Here is a 17,828-nt window from a genome sequence, read left to right as displayed (position 1 = left end):
AAAACTAGAAATGGACAAACCGAGAAGTTGCAATTAGTGGCAATAGTACCCAACCACAAGTTAGATTTGTAAGAAGAAAAGGTCCAAATCAAATCACTTTCAGGGTTTCAACCCGGTCCGGGTTTGATTCTTTTTACCTGTTGCAAGCGAGTTGGGCGATCAACATCATGATTAGGATTGAGCACACCCTACGGTTATACATGGTTTTCGATTTCGATTTTATATATATATTAAAAAAAAGAAAGATCCAACCGGTATAGCTAGGTATCGGGTACAATTGATATTAAAACAGATTGGCTTATATGCCCGATCCGATACTGAAACTTAGAACCGTGCTGGGGACCATAAGGCCATAAAATTGATGCGTACAAGTAGAAAAAGTTTTGGACATTCCACTTCTTCTCTTATGCTGTCATATATAAACATACACAGTTACACTACACATACATCGATGAGAAAGACACAGGGAGGGTGGGGGACGGAGAAAATCTGTGGCTTTAGGGTGTACACACTTGAATTGGGGAGTTGGGGGGGGGGAAGCTTAGATATATCATATATATCTAGATGATCATAGATCATAAGATGAGATGAGGGAGAGGGTGATTATTAGCATTTACCAATAGGGTTTTATAATTAGGTATCTAAAATTTCTGAATCCCTTCAGAGATGATCAGGATCAATCAGAGGGTCATTGCTTGATGATCATCAGGCTTGGCACACAATGAGCTTGAGTTCATTTGGGGGTCCCACGCGTTCCTCACTAGGGATAAGGAAGGTAGGGTTTCTCTCAGCTTCATGCTCCTTATTCCTCTCATCCAAGGCTTCTTCAACTACTACTTCTTGTGCTTTTGTCTCTACTGCTTGTATCTCAACTGGGTTCACCTCCAAACATCTTATTGTGCTTAGCTTGACTGCCACATCAATGACTTGTTCAGCTTGCACCTTCTGCCCCACAACCTTCTTAATACAGCCCTTGTAGATCAAATATAGCACCATTTGTAGTACTCCAAAGATGAAACCCAGTATGTTTGGGAGCTATAATCCAAAATTCATTTCACACCATTGTTAGTTTATGACCCAAAATTAAACTTTCATTAAGATACCAAGTTCATCACTTACAGCTATGTAAAGGTCCTTCAGAAGAAAACCATAGGAGAACCACATTACTGCACTCAAGGTGAGGAAGAAGGATAAAGTAAATGGCATATACTCCACACTCCTTGTGCGAATGACCAACCTCTGTGTTGAGTTATTAATCAGATTAGAATACTAATTGAACTAATTAGAGAATACTTAAGGTTGTAATTAACTGAATAACTGATAGGTATAACCTTACCACAATGCTTAAGGGTGCCACAAAGACTATTACAGAGAAGGTATCACATATCCATCCAACAACTCGAACCCTATTCTGTCCTTTGGCTAAGAATTGACTGAGAATAAGGATCATGCTAAACAAACAAAGATTCATCAATACAAGCAGCTTCGCGGTCAAAATCTGCAAATTTCAAATCCATTAGGAGACTCCTCAAGGTTCCATAATAAGAAAAATATTGAAGAATGTCTTTTAATACCCTTGCTTTCTTTGGTGCATAAACCAAGTAGATGGCAATGTAGATTGTCTCTATGACACATCCAACAGAGTTAATGGTGATAAGATAATAAGCACCAGTCTTCAGGTATGCATAATATATCCAAAGCATGGCACTGAACAGTGCAGTCACATATGGTAAGGATTGAAACCCTTCAGTTGATTTCTTCTTGCAAACCCTAACAAATGTTGTCCTGCACAGATGAGAGTGAAACTTTGAATTGATTATAGGAATTAAGATCTCCGATGAATAAGTATGTAGAAAAAGAAGAAGAAGAAGAAGAAAACCCACAAAAAAGGGACTTACGTCGGAGCAATATACACCATGAAGGAGATGATATTACCTATATAAGCACATAAAACAGCAAAAGAAAAGTGTTAGTTTAATTGCTATTCTTCCCAAATATGGAGAAGCTCATTAATTTGTTTTCTACCATAATATAAATCCAATGAGAAAATTGAACAATATTTAATTAATGCAATGACATAAGCAATGACCTTGATGAAGATAATTCATATTTATTGAGCATTAATAAGTCATTTGGAAAAATAAAAACTACATAGCTTTAAAGGAATTTTTCTTATTGATAGCAAAAAAGTGAAGTAGTTAACCAACAATGAATAGAAGTTCATTTGTAGGAAGCAGTTAGATAGAGAAAGTAAGAATGAGAATATGGAAACACATTTAGAGAAGCATTTCTAAATTGCAAAACTAAAGAATGAGAATATGGAAGGAGAAGAAGAAGAAGGAGAATAAAATCAAATTAAGATTTTTTTTTTCTCTTTCATTTTCAAGAGAGGAAGAAGAAGAAGAAGAAGAAGGAATTGATAGGGGTTTGTTGAACTCATTTCCATCTACCTAAGAGACCGAAAGTGAAAACCAATGGATTAGGCTGAATGGAGAACAATCCCATCTCTGTATCCACTAGTAGTTGAAGGTCCCTCTCTGTGTCTTTACCTCCACCTCTTCCTTTTCTCTCTCAAAAGAAGGAAACTAGAAGAAGAGGTTCAGCAGGTAAAACCCTAGTTTTTGGCTCCTGCAAATCTATCTCAAGGGAGGGTGAGGAGATGTTAATGGAGGGGTAACCATTATATAAGAGAAGCGTTGGGGGAGGGGTGAGGGAGGAGAGGGTTTAGTAAGTGGGTAAAGTGGGGTGCGTATGGTACTCATTCGGGTGGCATGACTGATGGAGGACTAGTAGGTGGCGTAGGATAAATACATTCACTCATGCCTCAACAGATGTAGTGAGTGACTAAGAAATTTTACGTTACTCTCACATTGGACACTCAGGAAAGTTTTCCCTCCTCTGAAGCCACTTTAACGTGACCATCCAACTTACCCTTTTAAGCCGTTTCTCTCCAATATAACTTAATAGAAAACACCACATCACCACGTCAGCCGTACTTTTCACAAACCCTTCATCATTCTCTTTCTCACCACCACGTCAGCCCTATTTTTCACAACCCTAATGCATCTCTCTCTCTCTCTCTCTAATAATTTTTGTTCCATAGCTTAAATGTAAGGTTTCCTAGGGAAGCTTTTATGTGTTGGAAAGTGATCTTGTTTGCAGGGGTGGCTTCCTTTCTTTTGAAGCCTTATGACTGCAGTAATAGGAAGACAGTGGTACTGGTTTCGTTATCTTCTTTTGTTATTATTAGGTGTGCACTGGTTTGTAGAGAAAGGTGGTGATGAGTAGAGAGCTTGGACACCTATTGGTCCTATTCTATTGGAATGAACCTTAAACACTTACAAAGGACAGAGAGAGAGATAGAGAGAGAGAGAGAGAGAGGGGTAACTGCTAGAAATAGTAAATCTCCATCCATTGGATTATTTCATGAAGGCAAGCATTTCCAATTTTGGCCAAATTAGGTGATTATTGTGCTTTTCTAGGTATAATGTATCCACCAGAGATTATATATAAATATATATATATATATATCCTGATTAATTAATAGGATTAAAAGGGTTTTGATTCCTTTACATGCCATTGTGGGAAATGTTTTCTTCTTCTATACAAATTGATAATATGTTGATTATTTGCTTATATTATATGTATAGTGGTATTTATGATTTTTTTTTTTCCTCCTGTGATCTTTAGAACTTGACAAAATCTATAAGATTGTCAAGCTGGATGCATACATTGGGAAAAGGTAATTGCTTTTCTCTTTTCACTTTGTGGTTTCATCACTGACCTTAACCTATTATTTCTTCTTGGTCCTATGGAATATTTCCTAACCTAGTTTTTTTTTTATCTTGAATAATTGATCACCTATGTGTTTGATGAAGGAAATGAAGGTAGATTTTCCATTAATAGTTGACAGCAGCCATTTTTTTCTGAAATTTTTTTTTCTTAAAATTTCTCAGTGGTCATCTAGTGGATCGAAAAAAGAACCGTACTTGATGCTATTTCCCTCATTTGTAATGTTAGATTGTGATAAAGTCATTCCACCTTTGGTTGATTTATAGAATTGATACATGAAAATATTGCAATAATTCAACAAGGTTCATCTTTGTTCGTGGAGATTTCTTCTTAAGGAACTATAGTGTTACATTGGTGAATCCCAACTCAGAGACCAATGCACATGAGTTGTCGTGGTCAATGCCTAATATAGTTGCAGTGCATATTAATAGGAAAGCCTAGCTAAAGTTTCCTCCCACAGATGAAAATGAGCTAAGCTTCCTTCTTCTTGTAATTAGTGAGTGGTTGTGTTGGTGTACAGGGTATAAGTCTATCTAACTTGTTTGGTCTACCAATACTTTTCCTTTTCTTCTTTAGATATAGTTGAAAAATGGTAGGGAGAGGAAAGAAGGAAGCTTAATCTTTGATTAGGTTCTTTTTGTTCTCAAAAAAACATATTAAGTTAGGGAAACATTAATTAGGAATTTCAACAACAGATGTTTATAGGTCACAATGGTGGGTACTCATGGTGGACGACCCATCAGAAGCGTATGCAAATGCAACAAAGTTTGGTGCATGAAACAACAAATATACTTTCGTTTCTCTACATGGGCACTCAAGGGTATTTTAATAAATGATTAATTAAGTTTTGTAGAATTCCTTCATCGATGGTGATGTGAACATGTGATTGGACTCTTGTGCTATCATTAATCCCATCTCTGACTGAGAATGAGCTTGTAGTTCAATGGGCATTGCCAGTTATAGGTCTGATGTAATACTGGCGTATTACAGGAGGTTTTGTATTCAAACCTCTGTCCGGCCCACCTCATCCCCTCCACTTCCCCTTGCCTATGGGCCCCAATCTATGGCTATAGATGATAACTGGGTAGTCAATGAAACAAAAAAATATCCCATCTCGGATTGCACAAGGTCGAAATTATCCTTTTCATGTTGATCAAAAGGTCAGATCTCCATAATTAGGAGATTCTTTCTTTCTTCACCATGGGTGAAGAGAAATTGAGTCCTTTATTAAATGTTCACTTCAATTATAAGTCTCAAAAAATTCTACTAGCCAATTTACTAAAACACCCATCGATGATATTTCCTCCCCCTAATGTGGTATGCAGGATTATCCCTTCACCTAGTAGTCCTAGGATCACAAGAATTGTTCTTTGTAGCTACTTGTGACCAGACAAGTAGAAACAATGGCATTTTTCTGTACTACACTGCCATTTTGGAGGAAGGTCTGGTTCAACAATTGTTCATGTGCTTGCCTAAGATTAATTGGGCCTGATTTTAACGAGATACTAGGTCCATGATTGGCCCATCAAGGCATAAAATACTAGTAGAGTTTATTTCCATAGTAGAAACTTGATACACCTATTCAAACAAACAACACACAATAAAGGACTAAAAGGAAAGGACGAAGGCTGGTTCCAAAGAAACTTAATGGAGGCATAGATGGATGGGAGTGAATTGGAATGGAACAATGTATCAAACTGGACACACAATAGCTTGGATGTCATCGACTCCGGTTGGGGTTCCCCTAATTTTTTGAAGGTCGTGTTCGTTGGCTCTTCCATTCACCTTCTGTTTGTGGTCTTCCTCTACATCATTTCCATTTCCATTTCCATTTCCATTATAAATTTGTTGAAAATCTGAAATCTCCATTGCGCTTTGCTTGAGATTGAGAACATCGACTGTGTTCTCCTCCGGCATCTTCTCTTTTAAGTCTCCTTTTACTTTGTCATTGTTCTTGTAGATCATGTACATCACCATTTGGATCACCCCAAATATGAAGCCCAATGTGTTTGGTAGCTAACATTGCATGAACCATGAAACACAATCACTACACTTAGTTACACCAGTTTAATAATGAACAGAATGAAATTTAATATTTGATGGATATAGATGCCCTAAAATCCCTATTTTATTTGGGACTTCGGGTACTCACTCCTACCATATTTTATGGACCAAGTCTACACCAATGGTGAAGAGAAATCTCCACATCCACTCCCATCGGTACCATCAGGTTGTGTCAAGGAGGGATAATTTTGACTTTGTTAATAAGGGATGGTAGTGTAATGATATAATTCAAGAGTCAATCACATGGTCACATCACTGATTGCTAAGAAATTTCTCATCTCCACGAGTGAAGGAAAATTTAGTATACATTTTACAAATATAGTGCATTTCAAGCTAGTCATGGGCCAAGATGATGTAACTTTCAGGCTAGAGCAAGCACTGGTCACCACTTCACTGGAAATCATGGCGCCAAGGCCCGAATCATTGGGCTAGGCTAAGGTCAGCCCAGCCCAACCCAAGTTAATTTGTTTATTTTAACAACCAAGTGAATGGAATTGGGCAACAAAATAAATTCGATCCAACTAAAGGTACAACCATACTTACTGCAATGTACAAGTCCTTGACTAGTAAACCATATGAGAACCACATTACTGCACTTATAATGAGGAAGAAGGATAGAGGAAATGGCATGAACTCCACACTCTTGGTTCTTATAACCATCCTCTGCCAAATAAATCACAAACAGCTAAATGATTATCATCCTTAGAAAATTGAAAACCTAAAATTGTGATTGTTAATAAGATATTAAGTGGAGAGAACTCCTCAAGTATATGAAGGCACAAAAACCTTAAAAAAAAATAACGTTGGACTTTATAACTCTTAGGGGCATTAAAATTTCAGTTTGAACCGGTCTGACAGATTGGTTTAGACTGGATGGTTTGCTTTCAGTTTCGATCTCATGAAATGGGTAAAAATCAAAATTAACTGAAAATTGACTATAACCCGAGAAAAAATATGTAAAAAAAAAAAAAAGTGATAAACCGAACCAAAGTTCGGCTTTATGATTTGATTTCGATTGGACCCCATTACCAGTCCAAAACCAATTCAGCTTGACCCAAATCGGACTGAACCGACCGATTGACACGCTAAATCTGTTCAACCCAACAATAAACCAGGTGAGATCAGATATTTCATGGGTTTGTTTCTGTTTATTATGATCCATTTCCCAAAATTAAAAATCTCTCTATGTTCTATGTCCTCACCAGAACACTCAAAGGCGCCGCGAAGACACTCACAGAAACTGCAACACAGACCCATCCAACAATCCGAACACGGATTGGTCCTTTCACTAATAAGAGAGTGAGAAGAAGAATCAAACTGTACACCCCAAGGTTCAATAAGAGAATCAGCTTCGTTGTCAAAATCTGCAAATTCAAAATTCAGTGCCATACCGTCCAATTAATAAGATGAAATTCACTGTAAATCTGTAATTGATATTTCTTACAGAGGTGATAGCGAAGAGAAGAAGAGGTACTACCTTGGCTTTCTTAGGTGCATAAGCCAAGAACATGGTTATGTAGATAGTCTCTATGACACATCCGATGGAGTTGATGGTTATGAGAAGGTTAGCATCCGACTTGAGGAATGCATAGTACATCCAGAGCATTGCACTGAATAGTGCAACTACGTAAGGCACTGACTCAAACCCTTCTGTTGTTTTCTTCTTGTAAACTCCATAAAACGTTGGCCTGACCCATGAAATTTAAAAATTTAAACCCAAAATCTAGAGAGAGAGAGAGAGAGAGAGAGAGAATATTGAAATATGCTTACAATGGGGCGAGGTAAACCATGAACGATATCATGTTACCTAGTATACCAACCATCAAGAGGAAGAAGACAAAGTATCAGTCATATTTCACTATTTTATTCTATTGAATAGAATATACATATAGATGGAGCTTTAATTAGTGCATTTCATTACGCAATCTACAACATAAAATACATAAAAGGAAAAGGTTGTAGGAGCTTCTGGGACAGGTTACATTAGTTTCTCTATGTCTCTCTCTCTTCTCCTTATATGAAATGGTTTTGGTGTGCTCCTATATGTTGTTCACTCAAACAATTATCTCTCAATATGGGAGGACCTACATGCAATATCAGTGTATGGGGACTGATCTCACATTGATTTCTTATGAGAATTGATGTGGGTTAATATGGTATTGGATCCTCTCATCTTGAAAGCTGGTTAATGGGGTTGAGTTCTTTCAAGACAATAAGAGTGTATGCCATTCGCATCTAAGTGATTGCGTGGCCACCTTCCAAATTATGTGGATTGGGTTCTGGAGTCCAGAACAGCTCACATACATGAAATGCAAAGACTCTACACAAACAATTTGGAGTCCAAAAAATGGGGGGGAAAAATAGAAGTAAAAGTGAAATTCCTCCCGTCGGTGGACAGGACAAGTGGCAAATGAAAACCATAGTTGGAGAGTAGACTCAAATAAAAATGGGTTTTTAAAAACTAATATACAGAAGAGAAGTGTTAGATGACTCTCTACCTAAGAGACCGAAAGCAAACACCCATGGATGATGAATTGTTAATATGGCCATCTCTCTCTCTCTCTCTCTCTCTCTCTCTCTCTCTCTCTCTCTCTCTCTCTCGCGTTATTGTCTTATTGCATTTCAAGACAATAAGAATGTATGCCATTCACATCTAAGTGAATGCGTGGAGACCTTCCAAATTATGTGGATTGGGTTCTAGAGTCCAGAACAGCTCACATACATGAAATGCAAAGACTCTACACATACAATTTGGAGTCCAAAAAATGGGGGGGAAAATAGAAGTAAAAGTGAAATTCCTCCCGTCGGTGGACAGGACAAGTAGCAAATGAAAACCATAGTTGGAGAGTAGACTCAAAGAAAAATGGGTTTTTAAAAACTAATATATAGAAGAGAAGTGTTAGATGACTCTCTACCTAAGAGACCGAAAGCAAACACCCATGAATGATGAATAGTTAATATGGCCATCTCTCTCTCTCTCTCTCGTGTGTTTTGTGATCGTCTTTCCTGTTTACGTTTCTAAAGAATAGAGGTGGTGAAGGTCGGGCTTAAATAAGAGGGAGTGAGTGGCATGGGCACTACGACATTCTGATAATATCCAATTTCCAATTCTTTATTCCCCCATTCAGGGTCTCAGATGCACAGGCAAAGCTGCCAGATTGATGCCAACAAACTAGGAGAGAGAGAGAGAGGTTGATAATTTGGTGGCTGTGAAGCTCTGGATGGTTGGATTGGACTATGGAGTCACGAGACTCACGACATCTAGGCTGAAAAACAAAACCAAGGTCTGTTTTTCTTTAAGGATCTGGGGGGGTGGGGTGATTGGAGAATAGAGGGGAATCAATGGTAGGGTCGGGTCCATGAGTTTTAGAGACTTCAAAGTAAGACTAGGGTTGCATTTGGTAGTAATCTGAAAAAAAATGTTTTTGATGTTTTTTTATTTTATTGAAATAAAAAAATAGAATCTTTCGTTTGGTATCCATGATTTATTTTTTCATTTTTTTTTTTAAATGAACTAGGTAAAAAAATCCAGAAACAAGAAATGTTGGAACATTTTTTGTTCAAAAAATGGAATTTTGACACATAAACGGAAAATTCTGATTTTAATACGAAACGTTGTTTCTAGAACAGAATGACTACAAACACAGCCTAGGTGTAAAACTAGGTCGGGACAATACTTAGTTAAAACACATTTTAAACATCATTTTTTGGCCCCCTTTTTTATTCCCAAAGTGAACCCAATGTTATGCCAAAAAGCGCAAAAAATAAAATAATAATAATAATGTTCTAAACATATTTTATGGTTTTTTTCTTTTTCTTTTTTGAGTGAACTAAACATGGCATTTTAATAGGGAAAAAGAACCCTATAGGTCTGACATAAGAACGCCTAAACAAAGTTGGGCACGAAAACACCCAAATAAAACTAAATCTTGATTCCAACTATATATGTTTTATGATCTATACATCAAATATTAATTTTTAAATAATAAAATATAAGTTGGTCTGACAATTTATATATGTATATTTTTTTTTTTCGGTGCCATATAAAACCCATTATCATTCTTCTTCTTCTTTCTCAAAATATTTAATATCTATTATCGTTTCATTTAAATTCTAAGTCGTTTTAAATAAACAGTACTAAACAAAGTTTTTTATAATTCCCATTTTAACTAACTAACTATGATCAGGAATAGAACCTACCCCGGCCTGGCCCGGCCCGGCCCGGCCCAGCCCTCTATTATAATGTCATATCAATATCATTATAGTGGACCAATGTCTCCACTAGCTCGCATTGTATATATCTTTGATTTATACAATAACCATCAGATTGAAACATAGCACTCTCTTTTTATCTATTTGGCTATAATACAGATATGACGCCTCTATCCTATGAAATCATGGATGATCAACCTTTCCACCAAATTAGTGACTGATATGGAGAAGGAGGCCCACGTTATCTTAGCTGAACTCGCCAAGGATATTATCATAAACTAGACAAACTATATTCAAGTCAAGTTTCATTGTCTTCCTTTATTATTCAAATCCCAAACAAATCAAGAGAGAGAGAGAGATACAAAAGCTCAAGATGTGTTCCCAAACATATCAGCAAGCGTGATATTAATTTTTTCAGCTAAAGGGAAAAGGTAAGAGAGAGAGAGAGAGAGAGAGAGAGAGAGAGAAAGGTTTGGTTGCTTTGCGTATACCAACTACAACACAACATAATACACCTGAAATGAGGATTAGATAAAGCTTATCCAAGAAAGAGAGATGCCTTCTGGCATCCACCGAGTGTCCGTCTGGAAGGACTCTTAGTGGGAGCTCCTCTCCTTACTTCCACCTAACTGAGGTACAAAATCTTTTGGATTCTCCTTCGACAAGGGGTGGTGGGTATGTATTGATGAATAGCCACCAATGCATGCATGGTGGAGTTGAAAACTATAGTTACTCTCCAAGGAATCAAGCTTGTGAATACCATGGGATTCAAATTTAGTAAGACACCTAGCAACAATCATGAACAACCTAGATGACCTAACTATGGGATGTAACTTCACTTAGACACCTAGCACCAGTCATCAATAATCTGGATCACCTACATGTACGTATATGCTTCATGTGCAATTATGGATGATATTTGTTTTTTTTCTTCGTAAGTGTTTCTCCATGCACTCTTAATTACCCTAGTCTATCATGAAGGCAAAGGCACGTAGACGTGCATGTACATTATTATTACACAAATTTTTTTATTTTTGTTGAAACAATAAGGCCAATGTATTTCCACTGATTATTTATTTTTTCTTTTTTTAGTAAAACATTTTATTGAATTGTCATGGGTTAAGTACTCTTGAAACAAAATTTAATCTAACACAGTTTTCTTAGAATTAATAATGCATTTTTACATTGGATTTTAGGTTATGGCACCCAAAAAAAAAAAAATCCAAAGATGTAGTTTAGTTGGCAAGGGAGTGTGCCTAAATTGACATGTGTCCTAAGTTCGACTCCCCTTACCCCCTTGGGGCTAGTCCCACGGCTTCTATGGTTCTTATAGAATCTAGTACTGACCCATTGCGAGTATGTAGAGGTGTATGCACATGCCTAGGGGAATAATCAAGCCTTAGGTTCAGACATGCACTGTCATTAGCGAAAAAAAAAAAGGAAAACTCTTTCAGAGCAAAAGGGAAAAACCATAGTACCTCGTTTAGCTAAAATACTTTCATTGAGATGAATAATGGGATTACAAAATTTTCTATCTAGTCAATGCTAATGACTTAAACATAGAAAATAATGACCAATTCTGGATAATGGAACAAATCACGAAAGAAGGTGAATCAATAAAGATTGGAGTACTCTCACTTCAAAACCTATATTTGTGACAATAACTGTAATACAATCTCTTCTTCACTGGATATATAGAACATCAACGTCATGCCGCAACTCACATAGAGAGAGAGAGAACCTTCTTCCTTTTCTTCTCTCCGCTCTTACTTGCAACAATGAAAAAAATGAAGGAAAGGAAATTATGTACATTAAAAAAAAAAAAAATTTGAAAGCACATACGCATTAAAAAAAAAAAAAATGGTTATCTCCTCCTCACAAATATAGGTGTTGTCGCGTCACACACTTAGATTAATGAATCCACGTGGTCCTCTGCTCTATTATGGAGACTTAATCAAATAATTTCTTTATGAAGATGAGTCCTAACAAGTTGATTATCTTAAAAATATAGCCAGAATTACCACATTATTATTCCACTTAACGAAATGGAGATAGATTGCTTTGATTAGGTTCACCAAACCCAACCATTCAAATGAGTTCTTCCTTTTTTATTGCTAACGCATAATCTTAACATAATCAAAGAAAACAACTCAATCTTATTTCAACTAATTGAGTTCGGCTATATGGATTCATGCAAGGACAAAAAAAATAAAAACAACAATAAAAGAAAGAGACACCACGCCACAACCATAACTTAGTAAAATTCCACCTAAATGAAGTTGGCTACATGCATCATTGCCCTCCAAACACCTTTATTCACGATCAAATTTGAGATAAAACCTAAAATATGCATACCTTTCCTTATTATTTTCTCTCATGATCATTTTAGTTATGTCCTAAATTTTTTTTTTTTTGGTTTTCAATTTAAATCAGATCACTTCTCTTTTCTAGTGCAAGATAATAGAAAAAACACTGATTATCAATATTGGCAAAGAAGAGTGTGATGGTCACGTAAAAGTTAGGCACATCGATGTTGTGACCAATGTGTCTCTCTCTTTCTCTCCCACCACTATGGAAATGATCCCCTACCTTCCCTTTGGGTACACCCGTTAGCTTGCAAAAAGCAGGCAGTACACCCAACGCTCTCTCATTATAAAAATATTTTGACAAGATTCATAACACTTTTTTCTTTTTAATTCACAAAACTCCTTTAGCACAAGGTGTCATTGCTAGTCAAATGAAATTCTGAGATGGTGAAAAATGTCTAAAAAATAACCAAATGTTTCTCCTTTTCTACTGCAAACTCACAACACTTGGAACACATTACAGGTATGTCACAAATGGGGCATGACGAAGTTGAAATTGTTAACATATGGAATACATAAACACATCATCTATGTCTTCTTCAACCATGAACATTCCAACAATCTCAGAATATGAACAAATTTGAAAGAATAAAGGGCTGCTATGTGATGATGTAGAGCTTTAACATGGCAGTGAAGAAGTAGTGGGGAATCAGTGGTCTTACCTTCACAAGTCAACACCTCTCTCCTTCAATCGACTCAGATGATCGAAGTTAGAGAAGAAAGAGGGAACACCAAACATCGCTTGGCTGATTCTCCCTCCAAGGGTTCCAAGTAAATTGGAGTGAATAATATTTAGACAAAGTTTAAGGGGATAAAAAAAAACATTAACATCTTATTCAAATAGTGTTAACTCCACAGGGTATATTTGTAATTATAAATTTTACAGGGGGTCTAAGTGTAATAGATGAAACATTCAGCACAGGAGATTGAAATTTCCATTTTTTTCATTCACAAAACTCCTTCAGCCTTTGTATAATTTAATCCCATGGAGGGTCCCTATGCCCAACCCACACCATTGATTTGATAAATCAAACTCTTGATGGTCAATCCTTTGTAGGGATGAGGTCCAAAGTCCAACACCTTACGTGTGAGTTTAGCACAAGGTTTCCACGAAGACTTATCTATACGATCTCCCCAGGGGTAGAAATCGTCTGAAATTCTCATCTTGTACAATTCCATACAATTCCACCCTAAATGGTTGACATGTGTAATTCCATATCTAGGGTTCAGATTGTATTATGGTTGATTAACATTGTATTATGGTTGATTAATCTGAACCGTAGATATGGAATATTTACACGTGTCAACCGTTTAGGTGGAATTATATGAAATTGTACGAGATGAGAATTTCAGACGATTTCTACCCTCTCCCCAGTCTCTGGGCTTTTCTCCCTCCCACCACCAACTCTTCTTCCCCTCTTTCCTATCGGGGAACCTCGGTCGAACTCGTGAAGGTAAATGGAGAAGTACAAGACCTTGGAAATCGTTCAGGCAAACTCAAATTCGCAGGTTTTCACCCTATATCTCAATCGTCCGTCGCTTCGAAATGCTCTCTCAAGCGATTTCTTCTCTGAATTCCCAAGGGCTCTATCTTGGCTGGACGAAAACCCTAACGTGAGCGTCATCATCCTCTCGGGTCGCGGTGATCATTTCTGTTCAGGCATAGACCTTTCAACCCTAAAGGATTCTTTCGCAAACACCAAATCTAACGACGACAGTGGCAGATCTGGAGAACGGTTACGCAGAGCGATCAAGAGATTACAGGTCGCAATCACAGCTCTGGAAAATTGCCGCAAACCTGTCATCGCTGGAATCCATGGCGCTTGCATCGGAGGTGGGATCGATATCGTGACAGCTTGTGATATTAGGTATTGTACGGAGGATTCGTTCTTCTCCGTGAAGGAGGTCGATTTGGCGATCGTTGCTGATCTCGGGACGCTTCAGAGGCTTCCGGCGATCGTTGGGTTCGGAAACGCCATGGAATTAGCCCTAACTGGCCGGAAGTTTTTGGGATCGGAGGCGAAGAGTTTGGGTATGGTATCTAAGGTTTTCGGTTCCAAAAGTGCCATGGATGAAGGAATATTGGGGATTGCCGAGGGTAAGTCTGTCCTTTTACTCCCCTTATTCTGGGGAAAAAATCGTCTGCAATTTCGATCTCGTACAATTTCGTGAAATACCACCTTCAGGGTGACACGTGTATTGATACCAATTCAATGGTCTAAATCTGATTTAAATGTCTCTTCACTGATTTAATGTTTTATTAGTTGTACCAGATCTGAATCATTGTATTGGTATCAATACACGTGTCACCCCCTGAAAATGATATTGCACGGAATTGTACGAGATGTAGACGATTTCAACTCCTTATTCTGTTTATAACCCAAGCAGCCCAATAAGCCCAATTTGGCACTAATTGTCGGATCAGGATCCTCTCTTGAGCGCTTATGGTCCAGGTCCTGCCAATAGGTATTGGGCGATGAACACATGTCCAATCAGTTATTCAACGGCTCTAGGCAGGTGTTTCTAATAAATTGTTAAATAGTTAGACATGTTGAATCGTATACAAAGTGGGGCCAGTTTAGATCGATCCAAATGATTATGAATTATTCCCATTTCCTATAATATTTTACTTTATCCTGGTAAGAAGATAAAACATTAATGCAAGGTTCGGTTGAACCATGTTATGAATGGAAATGGAATGGTGGATTTATGTGAAATCAACTGTTATTTTTTACCGTGACAGTATCAACAGTTCCATGAGCTTAGGCTTCTGCATTTTGTTTTTACTGAGGCTTTAGTCTCGTCTCTACAAACCAAGAAACTGAAGATTTAGTTATGATTAGAAATATACTTTGCATCTTAATCCATTAATCTTTTACTAATTCAATTGGTAGCCTTGATTCAATTGAAAAAAAGAAAAAAGCTTCGCGATTCCATAATCCAAACGGCTTTGGACACGGTGTCTCTATTCTGATAAGTAGAAAAACAGTTGTTGGATCATTGTTTGGACACATATCCATTGCTCAGATAATTATGGGCAGACCTGAACAATCAGCGTTCATGAAAGGAGCCAAATTAAGAGGTCACGTGTTTAACTCTCCTTCAAAGCTTAATTATAACAAATAAATGTTTATTACTAGGCTAACCAAATGGTTTAATGATAAAACAGGAAAAGCCCGCCCCATCTTAAGGTCGGGCTTAGGCTGAGCCTTGAGACCCTAGACTTCAGCTTTGACTTTTAAAAACCCAGCCCAGCTGGCCCCTGTTGTACCCACCCCTAATATATGAAGACTATTAAAATTTCCTTTGAATAGGAATGTAAACATAGTTGAAAATTCGAATTTGCTTTATATCCTAATCCGTATAGGGGTATTTAATTCCAATTAAGGAATCCAGTTCATTTACATTTTTAGCTTTTAGGTATAAGTATTGTTTGTTTAAATGGATGATATTTTATTGCAATTATTTAGAAAGAAAGGAAATTTTTATTGGTGTAGATTATTAAACTAAAATGTAGTACAAAATTGTAACAATGTGAGCAGGAATTGCAAAGAAGTCTCCTCTTGCAGTCAATGGTACGAAGGCCATATTATTGAGAAGTCGGGACCTAACATTGGATCAAGGACTGGATTATGTTGCGACATGGAACTCTGTGGCGCTGCAATCAAATGATTTAGCCGAAGCAGTCTCAGCTCAAATTCAAAGGAGAAAACCTGCTTTTGCTAAGCTTTGAGTGTTAGTTCTTTTTAATTAAATAAATCAATCCATTCCATTCTCCTTAAATTAGTAGAAAGGAAGGAAAGTACATTTATTATCTTCATGATCTTGTAATAAATTTTATTAGCTTTGATAATACGCATTAGTAGATCTATTTGTTTCCTGAATTGAAACTAAGGATGTGTTTGGTATGCATTCCCATTATGAGAATGTGCATTTTCATTATGAAAATACAAAATGTGTTCTTAACTGAGAATGAGAACATTGTTTGGATAAAACGTTTGTTTAAAATGCATTTTTTATGTGAAAATGCTCAAGCATTTTATCAAACACCTTATGGGTGGAATCTCTTCAGTGAAAATCCTAGACATTAGTACATCAATAACTCAAAAATAAAAATATAAAATTTTGATTGGTTACTTAGTTATTATTGCCTACATCAAACCCGTAAAGATTACGAGGAAAATAGGAGATTTTATGTTTTTGGATTCGAGAAGAGATCTTAAAGAGAAAAAAAGAGAGATTTGGGGCAAGAGAAACAGTTTTTAGAGAGAGAAAGAAAAGTAGTTTTTTGAGATTTGTAACAATGAGACGCTATTCCTTGGGAGAGAAAATGCCTCCCATAAAATTAGTGATAGAGTTATTTTCATCGGGGCTAAGCCAAGAGCTAGAGAATGAAGAATGAAAAATGTAGAATGGGAAAATGTCTCATTCTAGAATGGGCTGCATTGTTGATCGTGTTCTAGAATTTTGAGAATGGAATGCTTACCAAATAATGTTTTTAACAGTCCAAAATGTGTTCTTGGTCCAGAATGCATTTCAAATATGCATACCAAACACAGCTTAAAAGTTGAGCATTGTTTGTTTCTCATTTTGAAAGAGAAGAGTTTAGTTTCTCTTAGCAATGTTTAGCCTACTGGTGGCAGTTTCAATTTGAAGACCTGATTAAGAGATCATGTGAATTGGATTCTGTCATATTTGTGTGTGTGTGTGTGTGTGTGTGTGTGTGTGTGTGTGTGTGTGTGTGTTGAGATGCATGTTCAATTCCTCCCAACCTTTGGATGGTCATTAAATGTGGTTGGACGGGGCAACTGTTGGAGAGGAGTCAGATCCGTAAGGAGCATCTTGAGTGCACAGGGTAGTGGGTAGTGGGCAGTGTGATCTTTTTGTATCTTTTTGTATCTACATGCATCTTTGTAGAAGCAACATCATATTCATAGGGTTCTTTCTCCCAGAGATAAAATAAGAAAGAGATAAGAGCACGTGGGATATTCTGTCACGCTCACGGTCCAATCTCATGCCAATGGAATGGTTTTTTAATCTTCCTATTTTATGGAGTTAGGTGGGGGTGTTGACGGTGAGCCAGCCTAACAAATTTGTTAAATGTTAGGCCAGTGAAACACTTGAAAGTTGAAAATATATATGTAGCTGGGTCTCAAGAGTGGGTATGGTGGACAAAGGCAATAGGCTTTCAAGTTTGAATTGATTCTTTGTTTTTTCCCCCTTATTTTTTATTTTTTGGTAGAAGAAGTGATCAAACTCTGCAAACAATTATTATTTGAGTAATCCAATCATACAAGTTTCAGTTAATATTATATGGGTTTTGCTAACTTAACAAAACCAACCTTATAACCTACCATGGATCAAGTTATCAGTATTGTATTGGCAGACACTTAT

General features: G+C 37.0%; 3 protein-coding genes across 4 annotated transcripts; 1 reads left to right on the top strand and 2 right to left on the bottom strand.

Annotated features, from left to right (window-relative positions):
* Nucleotides 1-372: 372 nt before the first annotated feature.
* Nucleotides 373-2,664, bottom strand: LOC122065537 (bidirectional sugar transporter SWEET14-like). Its single transcript, XM_042629335.1, has 6 exons — nt 2,451-2,664; nt 1,899-1,935; nt 1,575-1,785; nt 1,337-1,498; nt 1,120-1,239; nt 373-1,035 (listed from the first exon to the last, which is right to left on the bottom strand). Exons 1-6 carry the CDS (start codon nt 2,503-2,505, stop codon nt 706-708), a joined length of 915 nt encoding a protein of 304 aa, XP_042485269.1. The 5' UTR covers nt 2,506-2,664; the 3' UTR covers nt 373-705.
* Nucleotides 2,665-5,484: 2,820 nt separating this feature from the next.
* Nucleotides 5,485-8,406, bottom strand: LOC122065533 (bidirectional sugar transporter SWEET14-like). The gene is made up of 6 exons (XM_042629332.1): nt 8,355-8,406; nt 7,627-7,663; nt 7,334-7,544; nt 7,059-7,220; nt 6,400-6,519; nt 5,485-5,808 (listed from the first exon to the last, which is right to left on the bottom strand). Exons 1-6 carry the CDS (start codon nt 8,404-8,406, stop codon nt 5,485-5,487), a joined length of 906 nt encoding a protein of 301 aa, XP_042485266.1.
* A 5,381-nt stretch (nt 8,407-13,787) lies between these two features.
* LOC122065534 (delta(3,5)-Delta(2,4)-dienoyl-CoA isomerase, peroxisomal) lies at nt 13,788-16,318 on the top strand. Of its 2 annotated transcripts, none has more exons than XM_042629334.1 (2): nt 13,788-14,554; nt 14,798-15,175. In XM_042629334.1, the coding sequence occupies exons 1-2, from the start codon at nt 13,893-13,895 to the stop codon at nt 14,811-14,813; spliced, it is 678 nt and encodes a 225-aa protein (XP_042485268.1). In that variant the 5' UTR covers nt 13,788-13,892; the 3' UTR covers nt 14,814-15,175. The 2 variants fall into 2 exon arrangements, with proteins under 2 accessions (XP_042485268.1, XP_042485267.1); XM_042629333.1 differs by lacking the exon at nt 14,798-15,175 and adding an exon at nt 15,977-16,318 and having other exon boundaries at nt 13,790-14,532.
* The last annotated feature ends 1,510 nt before the right edge of the window (nt 16,319-17,828 follow it).

The sequence above is a fragment of the Macadamia integrifolia genome, unplaced genomic scaffold (genome assembly GCF_013358625.1).
Source record: "Macadamia integrifolia cultivar HAES 741 unplaced genomic scaffold, SCU_Mint_v3 scaffold205, whole genome shotgun sequence".
Taxonomy (NCBI): domain Eukaryota; kingdom Viridiplantae; phylum Streptophyta; class Magnoliopsida; order Proteales; family Proteaceae; genus Macadamia; species Macadamia integrifolia.
This window is presented reverse-complemented; position numbering and strand designations above follow the sequence as displayed.